Source organism: Rosa rugosa, chromosome 7, assembly GCF_958449725.1.
Source record: "Rosa rugosa chromosome 7, drRosRugo1.1, whole genome shotgun sequence".
NCBI classification, from domain to species: Eukaryota; Viridiplantae; Streptophyta; class Magnoliopsida; order Rosales; family Rosaceae; genus Rosa; species Rosa rugosa.
Window position 1 is genome coordinate 27,991,062 of NC_084826.1, and position 23,152 is coordinate 28,014,213.

Here is a 23,152-nt window from a genome sequence, read left to right on the forward strand (position 1 = left end):
TATATATATATACGTAGTCATTCGCTCAGGAATGCCTACTAATACCAACTATAGTTTGCAGTTACTAAATAACTCTCAAAACAATAAGGGTATTCCGTTCATTAATGAACCTTATGAGATTACTCACCTCGAAACTCCCGCTGCGTCTTCAATATAGAACAAAGCAGCCAATCCGCCAAATAACCGTCCAAAATACTTCGTCAAGTACCTAAGGAAGTACAGCTCTGATTCAGTCAACGAATCACAAGGAATAACGTTCGAAACCCTAAATCGAACCAAAATACCCAAAGTGGCGCCAATCGAGGCAAAACCACATCCGAGACCTCCCAAAGTCTCCAGAATACGTTCACGATCGCTATGACCAAACCACAAGTCGATCGGATGCTCGAATACCCACGGATCGAATAAATCCACCGGTATGAAACGGTAAAAATCATAACAAATCCATACAAACTCCAAAATTTGCATATTATATATCGAAACGCTCGTATCAACGAGTAGAAATATATAATACTAGAAACAGTTCCCAATATGGCCGGAACGTCACCAGAACGCCGCCACCGGCCAAAACTCAATATTTCACAAAACTCCCAACATCAAAGCTTATCATCTAAGCATGCTTGTGAATTTTCATAACTAGCTCGAAGTCAGAAAACAAGCATAAAGGGTCGAAAACTACCTCACAAGCCTTGAATTTTTGCTCAATCCGAGTTGAACCGATTTCCACGTAAATCGATCCAAACAAACACCAAGGATCGATCAAGGGGGCTCCCACGAACCCAAAGATGGAAGCTTGAAGCCGTGCCGTCGCCGGAACTAGGATTTCCGGTCGGGTCCGAAATCCCCTAACTTTGTCGACTTTCAGCGCCGCCGTGGAGGAGGATCGCTGCTAGAGAACACCACAGAGACAACCAGACGGAGGAGACGAACCAGCTGTCCAAATTTCAAGGCCAGAGATCGCCGGAGCTGCGAGTTCCGGCCGGGTCGGATCGCCGGGTTCGGGTCGGGTCAGACGGAAGATTTCGTCTCTGAAGGAATCGAGAGAGAGAAGAGAGTTTCCAGAAAAGGAAACCAAATGAAAATAGTAGTTTCCTACTCGGGAAACTTGTATTTATACCAAAATGGAAACTTCTTCCAATGGCCATAACTTCCTCATACAAACTCTGATTGACGCGTTTCACATGTCCACGAACTCGTATCGACATGCTCTACGACTTTCGTGAAGGAAGAATCAAAACGTATCAAAAGTCAACCTTGAACCCCCCCTAAATCCACACTTTTCGAATAATTATTCGCCCGAAACACTTCCGCTCCATCCAAAAGCCACGAAACCGTCCAATAACCACAAATTAGATTCCGGAAAATCCTCGGAAAATAAATATGAATTTTCGGGGCATCACATTCCACCCCCCTTAAAGAAATTTCGTCCTGAAATTTAAACGTACCAAACCAACAAGTATGAATAAACTCATCCCCAAAAATCCAATTCTCATTCCTCCCAAATTGTCCTCGTCTTGCTGTACAACATACCTAGGTCAACAACAGATACAGGTACCCTACCTAGTATCACAACACTAGGAATCTTTACCACACCGCTTGGTGGTAACCCAATCATTTCAAGGATCTCATCCTCATACACTATCCAACAAAGACTCTGTGACTGCAGCACTACACACAGGCCACACAAGAGTCCAGAGTCCAGAATCCTGTTATCACAACAGTATCTGTATCACATCATCGATAATGCAAACCTTGCATTACAAGAATTGAAAATGAAACCTTCATTTCAACTCAAACAACAATAGCCCAAGCATCACAACTCAATAAGTGTCTACCCAACTTGAGACACAAAGCCAAGCTAAGGTCTGGCCCTGCCTGACCCGCACACACATCATCACCTGTCATTGTAATCACAATCAAAGTGGCCTCTACTACCACAACAATTAAGGATGCCTCACACCACAAACCACACTCAAAGTCTAACTTTAGTCAACAGGGAAAACCCAACACAACACAACACATGGAAAGAAGTACACAACTATCACACATTATTCTAGCACACAAGCAGAATTAGATAAGGTACCTTCAAATCCTCACACACATCAGCTTGAGGAAACCATGTGTTTGGACCCAAAATAAACATTTTGGCACACCCGGTGGGACAACATCAGAGTCTTTTCTCTTGAATCACATTCAACCACCGGGCTTCAAAACAAACATTTTGGCACACCCGGTGGGACAACATCAGAGTCTTTTCTCTTGAAGCACATTCAACCACCGGGCTTCAAAACAAATATTTTGGCACGCCCAGTGGGACAAGGTTAGAATTTTTTTTTTTCTTGAAGACATTCAACCACCGGGCTTCAAAACAAACATTTTGGCACACCCGGTGGGACTACACCAGAGTCTTTTTATGTTCACCATCATTGGGATGCCAGAGGAAATTCTTTACCAAAAGAAATTCCTGAAGTCATGGCGATGATAGAAGGCTATGTGCCCATTCCCATTCCAGAGAATGCGAGCATAGAAGAGCGGCTTGATATCCTTCAAAAGAATTCTACCGCATACCATGAGAATCTGAGTAAAGCCCTCGCGGAGGACCGTCGACGGCTCGATGAGTTCACGATTCCAGAACCTGCTCGCGAAGAGGTCATTTCTGAGACTAACTTGCCTATAGGTGGCAATCAACGTAAGGGTCTCACTGTTGAGTCACAGCCTTACACAGAGGTTGTGCATGGAGAAGACGGTCCACAAGAATGTTTTTCTGACAATGAAATTGTCTCTGAACATATAGCTGATTTCTCCACTGATCAAGCCAAATATGTGGCTACTGATCAGATGCATGGGGGGCAAGATATGACCCATGATCATCCCTTTGATCAAAAGAAGCAAGTTCATGATCATTTTAATTGTGACTCTGCTACTGGACGTCATGGGAAAGGTGATCAAAATCAGGACCAACTTAATTATCAATTAAGTTGTGGCCTACAGAAGCCAATCTGTGGCTTTATTAATCAATTCAACTTGAATTTCTTCATATATTCTTCAAGGCCAAGCGGTGGCTTTGATATATGTGGAGGGCACATCTACAACCCACGTTGCATGAATGGCCAGAACAATTATTTTAGTGGCCAAGTTGTCCTTCGCAACTGTAAATTTAAGTATCATCAATACAAGTTAACTCTTGTTTACAATTATCCAGCAAGTGAAGCTCTTGACGTGGAGAATTCAGACCAGCAAGTGGTCGTTTATAATGGCCAATCTGTGGCTAATCCTGAAGACACCATGTTCTATGACATGGTAGTTGGCGACAAAGCCGATCTTGAAACATCTTCATCTCCAAAAGTGCAATTGAAGATCATGCTTCGCCAACCAACAAAGATACTTGGGGGGCAAGATTACCCCTCTCTCGAGCCAAATTCCTCCAAATTCTTCAAGGAGAAGTATCTTTGTTCTTTTCCTACAAGCTCTCACAGGAGGGATTTTTACCCTACAAATTTTGATACATCGGAGCTTGGAATGAAGCATAGATGGCCTCCCCCGTGGTCTTCTAGAGGTTAGCCAAACGTGTCGCTGCTAGCTCCTTGTTTTGTTATTAATTTCCTGTTAGTTTTTAGTTTTTTACCTTTATTTTCATAGTAAAAAAAAAAAGTTGAATTTGGTAAGGGGTTGTGAATCATAACGGAATAGGTGAAGTCTCTTTTGTTAATATTGGCCTAAACTCCTTATTGGTGCCTAGTTCAGGTCCCTTAAGGTTAAGGGCGGCTTTTATTAATACTTGTTGAACTGTCTTCACAGTTATGACATTTCTCATCTTAGTAAGTATAACCTATGTGAAATGGTGTCTAGAAAGGGGACAACGTTCATGACAGGTTCTTGAATCCAGAAGTGCGTGCAAATGGGCCTAAACCACTATGTGGGAGTAGCTCATGCCAAAATGGATTCTGCCTCTCTTGTTCGCCCTCCCCCACCTGGCCATTTCAGTAAGGTTGCCCAAAGGATTTGAAAGAAAATTTGTGTCTAGACGACTATACTTGGGCCGCATGTCTAAACCTTGATTCACATTGTCTTATTAAAAAAAAAAAAATACAAAAATACAAAAAGAGTTTCAAATTTGTGCGTCGCGGAGGATGCAAAAAATTGTGTTCTTGCCTAATAGTGGCTGGAACTTGCTAATATACTTAAGAGGCCATTGGTATTGGTCTGGGCCCATATACAAGAGGCATTTAATATGCCTAGTATGGTATTAGCAGTGGAGGAGGTCAAATCAATATTTTTGCCAATAATTGTGGCGAAAGCTGGGTTACGAATTGTTGGCAGCGAGGTGGTTTTAATTACATGGCCTCTCAAAGGATGGTTCGCGAAGGAAGACTGGCGATTAATATATGTATGCTCATTATATATAATTAAGAGGGAGAGAGTCCACTATTCAAGTAATTTTAGTCAAGCCAATACAAGTGGCTTTGGAGCAACAGCATTATAAGAGCAGTGCTGATTCAAGACCTCTTCAGTCAAGACGAAGACCCTTTGACTTCGAGGTCTGGGGGGCAATGTTTGGACCCAAAATGAACATTTTGGCCTGACAAGGCACGTCTTGGAGAAATTGAGCCAATATCAGTGGCTCAAGCTATATATTGTCGCCAAGCTCGAAATATATATTTAGAGGCTAAATAAAGCCTACTATGGAAGTATGACAAGTCAACTTTAGCATATTTTCCTACTTCGGCTAGGAAAAACCGAGCTAGACAAGGAAGGAGGGGTGGCAGACTAACCAAATGAAATTGAAATGTGCTGAAACTTTCCAGATCCATTATAGACAGCCCAAGGATCATTTCTTATGAAGAGTGCAAGAGCTTTTTTTGAGTGGAAGGCCTTCAAATAATCAGCCCAATTTTCTACAGAAGCAAAACTGGAAAACTGGACCTGTAAGAGGTCCAGCAGCATTTTCGGCCCAACCACATGGAATAAAAATCTGAAAATTTGTCAGGATGATCTACACTCATAGTGGAACATTTCATATGAAGAAGTCGAAGGCATATAATGAAGTCTTGTTGGAGAAATAATTGAAGGAATAAAGGGGCAGAAACTGACCTAAAACCAGCTCAATATTCACATGTTCATGTTTCCTACCCACATGAAGAAAGCTAGATGCTTTTCTCTTTTTCCTTGGATATATTTTTCTTCTACAATCTCTTTAATAGATCATCACCACTTCCATGTTGCTGCACCTTCATGCTTTGCTTTCATTTCATCTTTTCTCTATCTTTTCCATATTTTACAAGTGAACTTAGATCTACTTTCATTATTTTTCTTCCACTCATCATTTCACTCTTCTTTTTCTTCCCTATATAAACACCTTCTCCTCTCATTCTAACACACACATTGACAACACAACATCAAAACATCTCTAAGATGATCTAAGTTCTCTCTAGAGCAACCTCTCTAAGAGCAACTCCTCTCCTTCTCTTTCTCTTAGCGGTGATCACACTCCTAGTCCTAGTCTTCTCAGAAGCCGACTTTCAGTGCCACCAAACCCTCTGTCAACGTGCTTCAGTCCTAGTCTTCTCGGGAGCCGACGGTAGTGCCGCGACCACAACGGTTACAGAACCAGCCAAGCAAGGGTAACGCCCTAGCAACCCAGCCAAGCTAAAGTCACGCTTTAGCAAGATCTCAACACTTCCCGGTGATGTCGCTCTGCTCGATCTACAACATCGAGTATCGATTGTGTTAACAAGAAGAAACTTCAGCAAAGTCCTCACCACGAGGCAGAAAGAATCCCCACGACGAGGTTGGTGCTCTCCTCGTCTACAATCGCTTGAAAGAAGTCAGGTTAAGGGACACCCCAACGACCGCACCCGAACGGTGCTGGCACGCCCGCGCAGAAAAGAGACTGTTGACCAGCTGCAGCAAAATTGGAGCCAAACACCATGCAACCATGATTCCTTCTAACATTCCATATCCTTTCCACCGAAAGGACAACATAAATCACCACTGTGATAATGTTCTATTTGCTAACTTAACCATCAATAAGCAAATCAAGTCTCATCTAGACAATAAAAGAGAGAATACTCTCGAGACTCTCTTTCAAGCTACATACTTATAAGTCTCCAGCAACCTCGACTGTTATCCCCATAAGCTATAACGGCAGACAGACAAGAACTCTGACTGACATCGTAACCACTCATCCGGCCAAGGACGTGATTACCGATAACATGCCTTTGTCACAATTTGTGATCATCTGTGATTCAATCTCGATCACCATCTCTGATCAGTCACCATCTGTGACTCAATATCGATCACCATCTGTGATCAGTCACCATCTGTGACTCAATATCGATCATCATCTGTGATCAGTCACCATCTGTGACTCAATATATCACCATATGTGATCAGTCACCATCTGTGACTCAATATCGATCACCATCTGTGATCAGTCACCATCTATGACTCAATATATCACAATCTGTGACTTAATATCGATCACCATATGTGATCAGTCACCATCTGTGACTCAATATATCACCACCATCTGTGATCAGTCACCATCTGTGACTCAATATCGATCACCATCTGTGATTAGTCACCATCTATGACTCAATATATCACAATCTGTGACTTAATATCGATCACCATATGTGATCAGTCACCATCTGTGACTCAATATATCACCACCATCTGTGACTCATTATCGATCACCATCTGTGATTAGTCACCATCTGTGACTCAATATCGATCACCATCTGTGACTCAATATATCACCATCTGTGATCAGTCACTATCTATGACTCAATATCGATCACCATCTGTGATCAGTCACCATGTGTGACTCAATATATCATCATCTGTGATCAGTGACCATCTGTGACTCAATATATCACCATCTGTGATCAGTCACCATCTGTGACTCAATATCGATCACCATCTGTGATCAGTCACCATCTGTGACTCAATCTATCACCATCTGTGATCAGTCACCATCTGTATTTCAATATCGATCACCAAATGTGATCAGTCACCATCTGTGACTTAATATATCACCATTTGTGATCAGTCACCATCTGTGACTCAATATCGATCACCATATGTGATCAGTCACCATCTGTGACTCAATATATCACAATCTGTGACTCAATATCGATCACCATCTGTGATCAGTCACCATCTGTGATCAGTCACCATCTGTGACTCAATATCGATCACCATATGTGATTAGTCACCATCTGTGACTCAATATCGATCACCATCTGTGACACAATATATCACCATATGTGATCAGTCACTATCTGTGACTCAATATCGATCACCATCTGTGATCAGTCACCATCTGTGACTCAATATATCACCATCTGTGATCAGTCACCATCTGTGACTCAATATATCAGCATCTGTGATTAGTCACCATCTGTGACTCAATATCGATCACCATATGTGATTAGTCACTATCTGTGACTCAATATATCACCATCTGTGATCAGTCACCATCTGTGACTCAATATCGATCACCATATGTGATTAGTCACTATCTGTGACTCAATATATCACCATCTGTGACTCAATATCGATCACCATCTGTGATCAGTCACTATTTGTGACTCAATATATCACCATCTGTGATCAGTCACCATCTGTGACTCAATATCGATCACCATCTGTGATCAGTCACCATCTGTGACTCAATATATCACAATCTGTGACTCAATATCGATCACCATCTGTGATCAGTCACCATCTGTGACTCAATATATCACCATCTGTGACTCAACATATCACCATCTGTGATCAGTCACCATCTGTGACTCAATATTTCACCATCTATGATCAGTCACCATCTGTAACTCAATATCGATCACCATCTGTGATCAGTCTCAACACATGAAATTCTACAATCACAACTCAATACATAATTTCACAATCCTCGAGCAATAATGAACTCATTTTCAAATATTGCTCACATCTTAACGAAATTGAAACACCTCACGGGTGCCACCTGCCCCACAGGTGCAACCCTAACAGGTGCAGCTACCTCTCCAGTTGGCGCCTGTTAATGAGTCATGTGCCTCTTCCAGAACTCACCCTCATAATCCCTCACACTCTTAGTCCCTTGGGCTAAAGAGATGAACTGCTCCCAGCCTTAAATCTCCTTAGCCAACGTTGACAAACGAGTGGCATCCACAACATTCACGACCTCCACAACAGGTGGAACAGGCAGCTCAACATCCAATGCCTGGACATCATCCTCAAAAATCTCCTCAACAGGAGGAATCCTGCCCCTACCTCGAGCACTACCCCTGCCTCTGGGTCTACCTCGACCCCTAGCTCTGCCTCCTGGTGAATCCATCACCCAAGGAGCAAAACACACTTGATTAATACTTGCAAAATCTCCAAACGCAAGCATAAGTCAAACAACATGACTTCAACAATCTAACAACTAAGCTTGTATGAAAGGATACAGTTTTCTCCGAAAACAATCCTCATCACCCCACCAGAGTTCAATCCAGAGGTTCCCATTCCTCAAATGACTGCAACTCAAAGAACCAACACCTAGGTTCACAACTTCACTAACAGAGCAAACCAATGCTCTGAAAATTCTACACTCTAACTCACAACTAGCATTCCTACATACCCAGTGATTATATCAATACTGAAGAGCATCAGATGAGGATCCGCTGCAGACAGGCCATCACTCGGGTAGTACTGATTATCACCAAATATGTACCTTACGCTCTGATACCAATCTGTCACGCCCCTGATTTTTAACAAAATTAAAAATAGATATATAATCTCATACTTATATATGCGCGATTGTTCAGCCATCATTACAAAATACCTGGAAACTTTTCCCTTTTAACCCAAGTACACATTGATGCCCTGAACCCACAATAATAACATATACTCGCCCTCCACAAGAATTCGAAATGATCGGTTCGTTTTATATATTAACTTAGGCAAGTATTTTATAATCGAAGGTGGATGCTTTTCGTCTCCTGTGTCACTGGGACTTGCACTAGTCATTGTTTATCATGTCTTACCTAAGCACGGTCCCGTTCCCCTGGTCAGCAGCTGACCAGGAGAACATCTCTGTACCTAAGCATACTGAAGAAGTTTCAAAGAACTTAAATTTGGAGCTTTGGGGTATGTGTGTTTCACTGTTTTGTGTCAGAAGGGAGGGCAATGGGATGCAGAGACACTACTGTTGGATTGATCAAGACAGAAGATATGATGCCTAACTAGTAAGAACAGACACCACATATTAAGTTTGCTCTACACGGGGGTTGGTTTCACACACACACAGATTCCAAACACTTCTTACCAACGATGAAACAACATTTAACTAGAAGAAACAGATAATGGTAAAAATCTCATATAAATGAAAATAAACAGGAAAAAAGAATAAAAAAATGATGAGATGAGGTCACCTCTTCCTCCAAAGATGCATCTAAACACATTATTCTACTTCCGAAACTTGATGTGAATTCAGCTAAAAGAGACACATCACAGCTCGTTGCAGAGTGATCACACAGCCTCCACAGCTTCAATGTTCCTCTAGGATCAGTAGTGAAGATGAACCTACATGGTGACAACAGCAGAATTGATGAGCTGAATATTCTAACTTTAGGCATCTGAAAAACAAATCAAGAAGATTTGAATGTCTATCATGGGAAGTCTAAGTAGCATGGCCATAATCAGTCTGCAAATTGGCACAGCGATATTAGTAGCAACTCTAGAATATGATCAACATTGACATTCATGGCCAATACATCTACATGGGAAATTGGATAGCATCCATTCAATATGTATGAGTAACTTAGGTATGGATGAGAATTATAAGTGAACATTACCCGTAACCTAGTGACTGGCACCAATGTGCTCTAAGGAGTTGTCTTTCTATTCCAGCTGACCAAGTAAAGGCAAAACCAACTCTAGGGGTACAAGCACCATATATAACGCCAACAACTGTCATGTTTACTTTACCATCTCCAACAGCAATCCAATCCTTAACACCAGAAGAAAGTTTGAATGGTTCTGACAATAAATCCATGCAAACAATTGGCACCTCCTCACTGACGCGAACAAGTTTTGTCCATTCTACTTCGGTAATCGGTACCCAATAGCTTAGCATGGTACATATAACCATGGTTTGTGGCAACATAAAGGGTGTCCTCACATGTAAAACGCAAGCAACGAACATATTCACTTTTGCTGGAGAGATAAGAAAGAGGCCAATAAGTCCACTTTTTACCAATAAAGTAAACAATATTTTGGTTTGTTTAAAAAAGAAAAAAGAAAAAAGGAGCACTCAGGAAGAGAACTTGAAAAGGCATATCTGAAAGAAAGAAAATGGGTGTGTGTGTGTGAAACTAAATTAAATGTAAGCATATTTATAAAGCTTGAGGTCTTAATACACCATCTATTTGACAAATGTATCATCATTACCTGCCGCCAAAGAAACCAAGATTTTAAGCAGTTGGACTCTTATAGTCCAGTCCATTCTTTTCTATTGTGCCAAGTTGGGTAGTCCACTGATATCTTTCTTTTCCTTGTTTAACTTGCAAGTCTGATTATTTGATTTTGGATTTCTTGTTACAGTTTTTGAAGGGGCAGCTGGGAGTCAAGTTCAAGCCATATTCAAAGGTATTTTTGCAACACACTGAGAGAAGAAACTTACATTTTTTGTTATGCAATATGGTTTCTACTGATGCTTTATATTTGATTGGAAGATTTTCATTAGGTCTCTAGATTCATAAAAGCTATGTATTAGTCACCTGAAGGCAGTTTCCTTCATTTGTAACTATAGGTAATAGGTTTACCGGATACATAATGCCGGCAAACCTTTCTTATCGTATTTGTTCTTTTGTTTTCAGTATCCTCCGTGTTACAAAGATGTTAGTTTTTGGATCAGTGAATCTTTCACCTAAAACAATTTATGTGAAGTTGTTAGAGAGGTTGTTGGAGATCTTGCTGAGGAGGTATGTCTTTTAGTGTTTTCACTTATATAAATTTTCTGGTGTAGCCGTTGAAAATCATCAATTGAAAGAATCTCTTGCACCAAGAAGATATATTGGTTCTTGTGGAATATAATCCTTGCATTTCAAAAAGTATTTTGTATTTCAAATTTGAAAGTTCTATCAAGCAGTTCCATGTGGAATGTCTGTTCAACAATTGTATTGCCCTGTAAAATTAGTATATTTTGATGTTTTCTCAACCTTGTCTGTCCAACATATTGCTCCAAAATCTCTCCAAAAACATGTACATTGTGCTCCAAAAGACTAGAAGTCTTGTGGAATAATCCCTAATACTTGCCGACATATTTTGCAATCCATCAATATTGGCTTTTTTTTCATGCTGTTTACTGAAATATCCCTTGTATAATGCCAGGTGCAATTGATAGACAATTTCACAAACAAGAAAGGAATGACCAGTCACTGTTACAGGATTGCTTATAGGTCTATGGAACGATCACTTACAGACGAGGAAGTCAATAAATTGCAGGTAATTCATACACATAAGAGTTCGTAACATTTCTTTCGTTCTTAGAAGCATACATAAAGCATAACCTCAAAGCTTGTTTCAATTGCATATGCAGGGTACTGTTAGAGAGTTGGTTGAGAGCAAGTTGAAGGTTATCTTGAGATGAGAGTTCCTAGTGTAGTAGCCTATTAGCTAAAAATTATGTAAATTCTGAACTTCGTTTATAGGTGTTGAATTTTTGCTTAACCATGTAAAATCCTGTCTTGTTTCTGACCAACTGTATTTGAGCCTGCCTAATCACCACTACAATAACATGATTTAAGGACACCTAAACCGTGTCCTTAAATACATACAAGGACACGTTAAAAACGTGTCTTCTATCCGGGTGTCATTGTAAGTCCCAAACAAGGACACCGAAAATGTGTTCTCTTATCTATACGAGGACACAGTTTATGTGTCCTAATAGCTGTGTACGTGGTGTCCTTAAATGTATAAGAGGACACCTAAATTGCATCCTTATATTATCAAATAAGTGTCCTCTTTTCTATATAAGGACACACAAATTATGTCCTAAAAACTCTGAAAATGGAGTCCTTAAATCCATAAGAGGACACAGAAAATAAACTCTCATGTGTCCTCTTTTCTATTCTAGGACACTCAAATTGTGTCCTCAAATATTTGAAAATGGAGTCCTTAAATCAATAAGATGACACAACAAATACACTATCAAGTGTGTCCTCTTTTCTATATAAGAACACACAAATTGTGTCCTCAAGTACCTGTAAATGTAGTCCTTAAATTCATAAGAGGACACAAAAATACATTCTCATATGTGTCATGTTTTTTATACTAAGACACATAAATTATATTCTCAAAGTTCTGAAAATTGTGTCATTAAATCCACAAGGGAAAACGTTCTCATATTATAAAAATTGTGCGCATAACATCGAGTATACATCAAACAAGTCCATATAAACCTAAGATTCAAAACATGCAGCCTGCAAAAAGCACAAGTCCAACACTAGATCAAATGTACTACAACTGATTTGAAGCTAACTAGCTACCTAATTCAAAGCACTAGCTGCTAGGTAGCTGCTGCTGCTGCTGCATATATATACACCATCCAAAACAAGTATTAATACCTGCAAAGACAACAAGTCCAACATCCAGAATTAACTTATTACTACATTAGAAATTATGCTATTAGTACTAAGGTAAACATAACTACTACTTAGTGTAACGCATAAAATCACGTACAGAGTCAAAGTTTTTTGAAATAGTGTTCACTAACTCAATCTTCTCTATAATTACCTTGGCATATTTTAATTTTCCTTTTCATGATGTGACTGTGTGTTATCCACCAATGCTGAAATTCGCAGACGGATTTTGAACTGATACATATGGTGAATGATGTCTGGGATAGTGAGCGAAGAACAAATAAAGTTACTTTTGCACCAAACGACCAATACTGCCAAGCTAATTGAACATTCAGTATTATTCTAAAACTCACTCTAACTTGAGCTCATCAAGAGCAGGACTCAATGAAGCTCAAGCTCAAGCTTATTCACCAATCTCCATGGCATCAACTGAAAATCCAAGGGATGCAAAAATTGCCACCAAAGTGGTTAGACAAAATCTGTCATGTAAGGCAGAATCCAGAAGTTTTATTCTACTTCGATTTTGAAATTGCAAGAGGGTAGCAGAAGTAATCCTAATCATTAATCAAGGAGTACTTCCATATCAGAGAGAATCAAAACTTTCCCTGCTTTCTTTCAGCCAAAACTCTCACAAAATCGATAAGAACACAAATCACAATTGAATTCCATACAACCAAATCTAAATAACAGAGAAATAAGTTGAAAAAAATCACCTCAGGAACACTTTCAGCTGCTTCAAAAAAGCTTTCCCTATCTGAAACCAAATAACACTGTCAGTGAGTATAAAATCCTAACAAATTTGGAGAACCAAACCAAATAGTACCAAACATTAAAATGTGAATAAAATCAAAGTAAAAACTTAAGATTTCAGAGTTTTCCATTCAAAACGATGAACTTAAGCATTTACTAAACAATAATAAAAAAATAAAAAATAAATAAAAATGCATGTTTGTTGACAAACATATGAATTTGAAGTTTGCTGACAATTTAGTAAAAGATGGAGCTTTATCATATTGTTAATAGAAGAACTCAGATAGAATCAAAGGTACATGCAATTAAACAAAATATTATGATGCAGAGAGAAAAAGAGGGCATTGCAGTAAAGAGATTATGATCTAAGTGGCCAAAATTCATTGAAATTAATGTAGCTTTGTGTGATTTGCTGGCCATTGCAATAGCAAACCATAACGCTTGCATAGCTACGGCTTAGTTAATATCGCTGTGTTCTTCGTGTTTGGTCTTATGCAGCTGTTACTTATGTTCGGATTTTAGAAGTTCTTGTTTCCCTTTATTAATAAACATAAATACTTGAGAAGCTCCCAACTAATAATCATCATCAGATTGGCCACAAAAGATTGGAAATATAATTTGATAATGTATGTCAACTAAAGAAATGTAGAACAGTAGAAAAGGAAAGGAAAAAAACTGTCAAAAGAGAAAACCAAAGGAAATTAACAAAAAGACTTTTCTACAGAACATTATACTAACATCAAATTAAAGGAAAAAAAGGGTCACTAAATGCCCATTCAGTTGAATTTGAGTAATATCAAGTGATAAACAACCAATTAAAAAGATACTACTTACCATTCCAAAGTAAAAACATCATGGCAAGAGCTGCTACTGTAGACACTCCTGCATCTGACAATGATGCTTCTGTCAAATGTCTTGGAATTTTTCTGCACATAGGGTAGGCTGTAGTATATATATTATTTTAAAGGGCAAGTCATTTCGGCTATTTTTTATTTATATATCTACCTTTTTTTCTGCTTTCAAATAGACACACCAAACCTCAGATCACTATGTAGAACTAATATCAGCTTCTTGAATCATTCCAACATCATTTGCACCATCACCAATTGCTAATGTAGTCTTCCCAGTTCCTTGTCTTACTAACCTCGTTACCTAGTGCCAAAAAAACTGAACAAATCAAGACACGGCACACTGCTATACATACCCATATTGATAAGTACATACCCATATTGATAAGGATATAGTTCATTTGACAATTGAAATTAGAAAAATGAGATTTTGGAATAGAAAGCAACAAAAATTCTTACCAATGCCTTCTGCTTAGGGGAGACACGACAGCATATGACAGATGCACAATCAACAGCTAATTCCAAGAATAGATGCTTCATATCAGCGTCCAAAGCATAGGTCAAAGTTTTTCCATCAATAATTAGTGCAAACGCTGCATGTGGATCTGTTTCCAACTTGATCATTTGAGAGGCATTTGTAATTTGATTCAAAATGTTGTCTTTCACAGCCTCATCATTATTCACGGCAGTGCTTTCTACTTAAATGGTTAGAGACAAACCCTATGTTGATTGCAGTTTCCATCTTATCCCCTGTCAACACCCAGATCTTGAAACCAGCTTGTGCAAGATTGTCTATGCATTGGGGCACCTAAGAGAATAAAAAATGGTACTAAGTTGCCGTAAATCAAAGAGGCAGTTCCTTATTTACTACTGTAATAAGAAGCTTATCTTATCCCTTTTTGCAATTTTCCCTCCACAGCTGTAGGCTGTAGCACCAACCATGATCAAGTCTTTTTCCATCTTCTCTGCTACTAGCTCGAGCATCACCTCCCTATCAGCCCCAATAGATGATTTTGCTTTCTGAAATTCGTTGTTCCAAGCAGAATACTCGGACTCCTCAAGCTTTTTATAAGCAAGTGCCAACGTACGCAACCCAGCTTCTCCATATTCATTCAAATGCTTGGTACTAGCTTCCTCATAAATTCTTCCATTCTTTGACAGTCGATCAAAAAATATGAAGAACTAAAAAAGCTAAAAAAAACAAATTCAAGAGTAAAAAATAAAAGAAAATAAAAAAACATAAGAAGCAACTCACCCAAATAGGCAAAGAAGAGCCAATCGATGCATGCAGAGTGAACAACAAAAAAAACCGGAGAGCAGCAACAGCAACAGGAAGAGAGTGAACAGCAAAAGCTGAAACAAAATTTAAAAAAAATTAAAAATCGATTGGACCTGAATCTTCCAAAATCAAAACAATGTTCCAATACAAAATAGAACACAAACTACTCACCGAAATCAGCAAATAGGAAGCCCCCAGCAGCAAAAAAGAAGAGGTTCTAGACAAAAGAGAAATCGAATAGACTTCCAGTTGTAAACTCGTATCAAGAGGCATCAATTCATTAACACTGCAAAATATACACAATGGCATATCAATCTCACTAATGACTTCAATAAAAGTTTATATTTTTAAGCCCAAATTAGTATCACTACATGTGTAAGATTAATTCAATTTAGGCACCATCTAGTTTAGTACTTCCTACTTGTTTACTACTAAGACTAGAAGCTGGCAGATCATGTTCAATTACAAGAACCCACAGAGATATATATGCAATCGCTGCTTTTCCAATTCCACCCCATGCCCCAAATCCCAATACATGCGAAACATCTTCCTATCAAAAATGGGTTCGGAACCTCAACATGCTGCAATAAGACATTCAGTGCTATCAAATTTTTCCCAGAATCTCCCAACCCAAGACACAAGCATAACAAGAAATTAGAAAAAATAAGGATCGAGTAACCTCCAAATTCAACTAACCTCACTAACCACTGAACCCATGATATGTCTCATCAATTCATCAATTCATCATCCTTTGGTTGGTGGATTGTAACAAGATCAGGTAGAGGAGTCATGGGTCCTTGCTTGCCATTGGGATCCCAGTCAAGCATGATCTTGACCTTAATGAACACCCTGCCTAAGGAGAATATGTCTCATAGCTGCGTCAATGTACTCATTAACTGGCTGACCAGAAGAAATCATGTAATTATATAAACAAAAACAGTATTCAACATTCAACAACCATTCACAGAGGCCAAAACAGATGCAAATGCAATTCAATTAATCAATCGATTCAATTCCCATTAACAGAGGCCAAAATAGATGCAAATATGCAATTCAATCAATCAATCGATTCAATTCTCATTCACAGAGGCCAAAACAAATGCAATTCAATTATTAATTAATCAATTGATTCAATTCCCATCCAAAATAGATACAGAGGCCAAATATTGATATTTCAAAACAGATACAGTAAGCAAAGTCGTCCAACACAGCTCGAACCCAGCAACTTAATTGAACCCAGAAACACCACAGCCCAAAATCAAAAACTTAAGAATGAGAAACTTAATCGAACCCAGCAACTTAACAAGAGATTCAAGAAATTCGAACCCATAAATTGAGCTTGAAGAATCACCGAACTTGAACCCAGAAATCGAACCCAAATTTCTCCAAGCTTGAGTCACCGAGCTTCACAGAATCACAGCTTGAGGAAGAGTCGAAGAGAGCAAACCAAGAGTGAAGAGTTCGAGCCTTCGACTGAAAAGTGTAAACCCAGAAATTGTGAGATTGTGAGAATCATGATTCATGAGAGAGGCAGCAAATCAACTAAAAGTCTAAAACCCAGAAATTCGACTTACCAGCGAGGTAGCAAATCAACAATGTCACCGGCGACTGAGAGAGAGGCTGAGAATAGAGGGGCCGTGCAGCTGTGCCGGAGAGAGAGAGAGAGAGAGGAGAGACGACGTATCGTCGTTTTGATTTTGAACCCAAGAACCCTCACACCATTACTACGAGTTGGACCTTGTTGCGAGTCACCTTGTAGTCGCCACCTCCTCCACCGACTCGAATCAGCTCGAAGCTCCTTTCAGATCGAGTTTCTTTTTTTTGTTCTAAAAACTGGAAATAGATTAAAAGAAACATCATCTTTCCTCTTCTAGTGGGTTTTAATTGAAGAGGGAAGTCGAAAATTTGGGGAGGAGGGAAGTGAAATTTGGGAGGGAGGAAGCGAAATTTGGGGAGGGAGAGGGCTCGGGCGCGAAAGCAAATTTTGGAGTTGTTTTGGAGCAGTAAACTGAAATTGGCTTATTTAGGACACCACATTCAAGAGGCCGGCTGTGTCCTCCGAATAGTCTCAACCCTCTAAATAATCTCATTTATATGTGAGTGTCCTTATAACCCTTCAAGGACACCACATGAATAATGTGTCCTTGATAGGTGTCCTTATAGCATATAATTGTAGTAGTGAATACACATGACTTGAAAATAAAACTAAAACCTTTTTGGGCCTCAAATGGTTACACCAGAAAAATTGTTTACCAAGTGCTAATTTTTTTTTTTGATTGATGGTTGATTGTATTAGAAGATCTAAAGGATCAAACAAAATACAAGAGGTACAAAAGACCCAAGCAAAAAAAGTACAAAGGCCCAGCAAACATAAATAAAATCCGCAATGGGTCTAACCTAGATACAAGACGAAAGCCCAAAGAAAAACTAGTAAACTCTAGAATCCTATCAAACTGTCACCGATGGATTTGCTGTTGCAAAGTCCTGCTGCCAAATTTGAGCAACTTCTTGGATAGAAGCAACCATTGCAAAACCATATCGCACCACCTCCTCCACCGATCGGAACACACATAGGGCTCAAAGACGCCCAAGAGAAAAGTAACCGTAGAGGGCGTGATTGCCAAGGCAATCTGAACAACCTCTTTAAAGTGGACAAAAATCCTCCAACGGACGAAAGCTTGCCTAAATGTGGTGGAGAACTAAGTCGATTTGGAGCAACGGTAGTTGTCATTAGCACAACAAAATCATTTTTCTACACAGGTGGTAGAGAACTTGTAGCGGTGGTTGATGAGGATCTTATCCTCTTATTCTCAACTAGTTATTGCTACGCTAGTTTGAATTTTTTTTTCCCTTCTTTTTATTAGAATCAATGACATGCATTAATGCAACAATAAAGACACCATACCAAACATATCACATCGGTAAATATATATCTGATATGCAAATACGTACTGTAGAATCATTCATAATTCAATATATTGATATACATCACAAGAAACATACTACAACTCAATATGACAATTACTAGGCCACAAGCATGTGACAATTACGTAATAGTCTTTGGAAGACAAACTCGCCATTACCCCTCGATTATTTCACCTTGAGCACTCTGTTTCTAGCTAATAACTACATAAATACACACATAAGCAGGTGATCATTTGTTTTGTCTTAGCTTCTTTTTTTTTTTTTTTGGGTCAAATAGTTCATTCATTAACAGAAACACACTACTATTTAGATGCAGATGTACATACGGAAGCAAGGGTCCTAGGCCCAGAAGCCCAATAGATAAAAACTTGATTAAACTACATTTAACAGAAAATGACAAACCGAGGCCCAAAAGCCCAAAAAAAAAAAAAAAAAAAAAACCCCTAGATCTAAAATCACATAGCACCGCCTCCAGGAGACCAGCCGCCATGGAGAGGTACAAATTAAGTGCTCCAGGTCTCTGCTAGTACTGGGGATTCACTCCAGGTTTCTGCGCACAATCCTAGACTATGCTGTGGTCTGACTCGCTAATGCCATTTTCCACCGGTTTTCGTTTTTGGAAACTACACTTCTCAACTGCTTGGCCTTGAGAACAAAGCCTTCTACTTTCGAATTGCATTTCACATTGAAGGAAGAGGCGGGAAGCTGGCCTAAATCCTTCTTTTGTGTTACCCACTCGATCAGTTCTTCGGCGCCGTAAAAGTCACCTTTGCCAAGGTTGCCCACTGACGGGGAACTTGAAATACTACCCGTTTTTGCGTTTTCAGTTGCAGCATTTCTGTCGGTCAATAATGTGCCTTCTGTAATGAGTAGCATCCTATGTAGTGGAGCTCCCATTTGAAAAACCTCGTCGCCCTCGTCATGCATCACTGGCTTTAGATAGTCACACATCATTTTCAACACTCTTTTATCCATCCTTGCAAGCTTCGGTACCTATCGAATATAAGACAAATTAAGCGTTCATTAGCCTAGGGTTTTTTAGGGATGCAAAAGAACTCAAAAATGTTCTTGCAATTCAAGAATCATGTCTGCGGTGTAGAGAGAGAGATATATATATATATATATATATAGATTTGGGACATACTTTCTTTAGCAGTTTCAAGCCAAGGAAACGCTTTAGACACGTTCGGGTATGTGTCGGAAGAATAGAGAAAAGATTCTTAGGATCAGTATCTTTGTTCTCTTCCAGTTTTTGCTCTATGTTCTTCATAATTTTTTTCTTCAAATCGTCTGGGATCTCATTTCTGTCCATCCATCCTGAATATTTCTCTTTCAATTGTATCTTGTTTCTTTCATCCTCCCGTCTTTGATTTTCCCATCTTTGAGTTTCCCATCTGTGAATTTCCATGGACATAAATGTCTGTTTCACCAGAAACGATTAATAAGCTCTATTAGCTGCTTAAATCCAGCTTAACTACACGTTACATATAAACTATACATATGAAAACACCATAAAGGAAATCATGATGTGTGTATTCAAGTTGAAATCATCTACATAAAGATACAGTACGAATAGAGAGATTCATAACCAACCTGTACATTTCCAAGGAGATATAGAAATAGTAGCAAGCCAATGATAGAAATAAAAACTGCAAAGCAATTTTCCCACACATAGGTGCTTGTTTCGAGATTTGTGCCAAAATTACTGCAAAAAGCCAGAAGTAATATTAAGACATTAACAACGAACTAGTGTGCACACAACCTATATTTGGAGCTCAAGAAAAAGGAAATTAGTTTGTATCGATAAAAAAGAAAAGAAAAGGAAATTAGTTAATTAAATATTTGAGAGTATCCATCTATGAATAGACCACGGTTATTTATCCAGTCATCAGGTTATTAAAGAATTTATAGTCATTCACTTTTAGATTTAATATCAAGCGTTGAAACTAAATCAATACACTTTCAGTGTTTTAATCACAACCATTGATATTAAAACGGTTCACGACGGCAAATTATTTGATCATCTGATAACGGGGTGAAAACCACCATATTCGACCATTGCGAGAGACAATACAGTAAAAGAATAAAAGTTCAAACTTATTGTAAAACAATAGTTGACTTTCCGTGCATATAAGCAAACCTTAGATTACGTAATCCCCACCAAAAAGAGTAAGATAACTTCTTTCCGAAAGGTATATTCCCTGTGATACCATTTTTGAGGGAATCCAGAAATATTCCAAAATCAGAAGGGCCCTTAGCATTCTCTTCAGCACTTATAAGGCAAAATTGATTAAGGAATGTGGCATTTCTTGGAGTAGTATTGTGAACCTCGCAGTATAAGGTACTCATACATCCTTCAACATTTGTACTATGATCTACACATGCCCAATGCCAACAAGAAGTTTCTCGTTGAATAGAAAAAAAGTACCAAAAAGCTCCAAGGACCTAAAAAACACACAAATTATTTGCTGATCATATTATTAATGAATACGGAAAACTCATGTAGCTATATTTTATATATTTATGAAAACAAAAACGATAATTCAACTATGTAGGGGGATTTCAACAGTGGGGAGATGTATTATAGCAACCAACAAACCTCGAAAATGAGAATCTATCAATTTTGAAAAATTAATCATATCTTTCCCAAGTTAGCAATTTTAGTGTAAAAAAAAAAAGAAAAAAAAAATATTCATCAAGTCTAGTTTGCAAACTAGAGATTAATAAAATGAAACTTACATGACTTGCAAGGATATATAGAAAAAAGTTAAACAGAGCTTTAGCCCATATTCCAGTAGTTTGTCTGAGTTTCTGAGATGATAGGTAAATTCGATAGATCCTTGGCAGATATTGAGCTAGAAGAAAGACATTCAGAATCTTTCTACCCTGCAAGTATCCACGGCCTCTCATTTTGAAGAAGACAAATACTAAAAGCAGCTGGAAAGAATAAATAATTTGGTCAGATTTCTAAACCTATATATCTAGCTACTTATTAATTAAACTAGCTATTTAAAATAATTGGATTAACTCAAATTATGATCTGCTTACTTGTGGCATGGGAAAAACAGCTAAAATGCTGGTTAGCGTAGAGCGCCATGCTAGCTTCCCAACAACTAATTTAGCAAATTCCCAATCCGATGCCAATTCAGGCTTTTTTTCTTCGCGTTTTCTGTAGGCAGCGTTAATGGCTTCGCAAACATGATATATGATATTCACTACGAAAGTGACATCAGTAAGCGATCGCAAAATGAGAGCTATAGTCCTCAACTCTTTGTCTTCTGCAAGGCACTTTTCTTCTTCATCGATGATTGGAATGTAGAAGAACAATGGGTCTAATGAGACTGCAATCACACATGCAATTACGAACATCTTATTCCAGAATGAAATTGAAAGAAGTGTTCCTTTAAATTTTTCTTTTGTTGAAACTGCATCTCGATCTCCACACGGGGGATCTGGCGGTTGCGCCTCAACATTGTCGAAATTGTACTTAATTCCCCGTGTGTTGCTGACCAAAGAAAATAGAATCAAATGGAATTGACGAGAAAAAGAAAATGAAAACGAGATGGACTCATCATCTATACTATTATTAAGAGAAGAGGGTTTGTTAGCCAAAATTGAAAATTTTGACAGATTTAACCCTGAAAGATTTAAAAACTTTGAGAATAAATTAAATCACAAGGATAAATAGGACAATTATAAAATAGATTTTTATTAAGAAAATTATAAAAAAAAAATGATTCCACAACCCCCATTTTTCTCTCCCACTATTTTCTCTCTGCGATAACTACCAGTGAATCTGTTTCTTCTCAATAACTACCCACATTTTTTTTAAACGAAAATTTTTTGTACACATGCAGAGCATGTGATTGCAGACTAGTTTCTTTTATGTGATGTTCTACATTTTTATGTTTGTAGCAATATAACTTAAGTCAATGGTATGATTTTAGAGCATTAATTCCTCTTCTTAAAGTCTATATCGTCAATCTTAATAAACTCATGCACGTAGCAAAAAGAAAAACCTACTGCCCAGAAATTTTTTATTAGTTAATGATAATGATAAAAATCTGCTGTCGATAGTCATAATTATAAAAATAAAAATTTGCTTGCAAGGGAAAATCAAATACTACATATCTGGCTCATAAAATAAACGGTAACCAGACATATACAAAGACTGCAAATCCTTAAAATCATGATACCCAAAAAAATAACGAGGAAAAGAAACTAACCTCATCATAGGGACATCATTGGGTACCTGCTTGTTAGACATATATGTTGGATAGGATAGGACTCTGAAAGATAGTCCTGAGAAATTACAGAAAATATGGAAACTGCAGGTGATTACTGATAGCCTGAACCTTAATATATGTATCACATATATAGTAAATTCATGAAGTTTGAGCTTGGATGGAGAAGGGGAACCTCTGGAGATCGAGAAGCAGATAGCAGGAGAACGTACGGCCGAAACAAAATTCTGGTTGGTGGAACTTTGGTAACAATTTCAATATGGGAAATGAAAACCGAATGGCTAGCAAGAAGTAGAACCAATGTGGACAAATTGGTTAGATTCAATTATATAGAAAAAGACTTTCACCAAGTGCAGCTCACAGCATATATAACAAGCTACAATAACAGGGAGCCCAAGCAAACAACTCTATTCCCCAAAGTAACCTTGCGTTTTTTTTTTAAAGTCAGCTGAATTATTTGAGTTTTTTTTAGTCAGCACT

General features: G+C 38.4%; 4 protein-coding genes across 9 annotated transcripts in view; 1 reads left to right on the top strand and 3 right to left on the bottom strand.

The window, feature by feature from the left end:
* LOC133720820 (phenylalanine--tRNA ligase, chloroplastic/mitochondrial-like) overlaps positions 1-11,761 on the top strand; it is a 53,219-nt gene extending 41,458 nt beyond the window's left edge. Inside the window, exons 7-10 of one of the 2 annotated variants that reach the window (XR_009851986.1) lie at positions 10,588-10,632; positions 10,863-10,967; positions 11,377-11,490; positions 11,585-11,761. The gene's annotated coding sequence lies outside the window, so the exon portion shown is untranslated. The remainder of the gene's footprint in view (positions 1-10,587; positions 10,633-10,862; positions 10,968-11,376; positions 11,491-11,584) is intronic. The other variant, XR_009851985.1, reaches the window with a different exon arrangement.
* Positions 1-23,065, bottom strand: part of LOC133720818 (cyclic nucleotide-gated ion channel 1-like) — a 54,576-nt gene extending 31,511 nt beyond the window's left edge. The window contains exons 1-8 of one of the 5 annotated variants that reach the window (XM_062147294.1): positions 22,848-23,034; positions 22,655-22,756; positions 21,477-21,933; positions 21,168-21,365; positions 20,569-20,873; positions 20,022-20,133; positions 19,573-19,848; positions 18,604-19,421 (exon numbers count right to left, since the gene is read on the bottom strand). In XM_062147294.1, coding sequence (XP_062003278.1) covers positions 18,996-19,421; positions 19,573-19,848; positions 20,022-20,133; positions 20,569-20,873; positions 21,168-21,365; positions 21,477-21,933; positions 22,655-22,695 — 1,815 coding nt within the window. In that variant the 5' untranslated portion in view covers positions 22,696-22,756; positions 22,848-23,034 and the 3' untranslated portion in view covers positions 18,604-18,995. Of the gene's footprint in view, positions 1-18,596; positions 19,422-19,572; positions 19,849-20,021; positions 20,134-20,568; positions 20,874-21,167; positions 21,366-21,476; positions 21,934-22,654 lie in introns of those variants that run through there. The other 4 variants (XM_062147293.1, XM_062147292.1, XM_062147298.1 and 1 more) reach the window with 4 other exon arrangements.
* Positions 8,132-10,135, bottom strand: LOC133720762 (uncharacterized). The gene is made up of 5 exons (XM_062147233.1): positions 9,840-10,135; positions 9,417-9,567; positions 9,311-9,331; positions 9,030-9,084; positions 8,132-8,325 (listed from the first exon to the last, which is right to left on the bottom strand). Exons 1-5 carry the CDS (start codon positions 10,133-10,135, stop codon positions 8,132-8,134), a joined length of 717 nt encoding a protein of 238 aa, XP_062003217.1.
* Positions 14,390-14,912, bottom strand: LOC133720678 (probable phospholipid-transporting ATPase 5). The gene is made up of 2 exons (XM_062147101.1): positions 14,684-14,912; positions 14,390-14,528 (listed from the first exon to the last, which is right to left on the bottom strand). Exons 1-2 carry the CDS (start codon positions 14,846-14,848, stop codon positions 14,424-14,426), a joined length of 270 nt encoding a protein of 89 aa, XP_062003085.1. The 5' UTR covers positions 14,849-14,912; the 3' UTR covers positions 14,390-14,423.
* Positions 23,066-23,152: the final 87 nt, after the last annotated feature.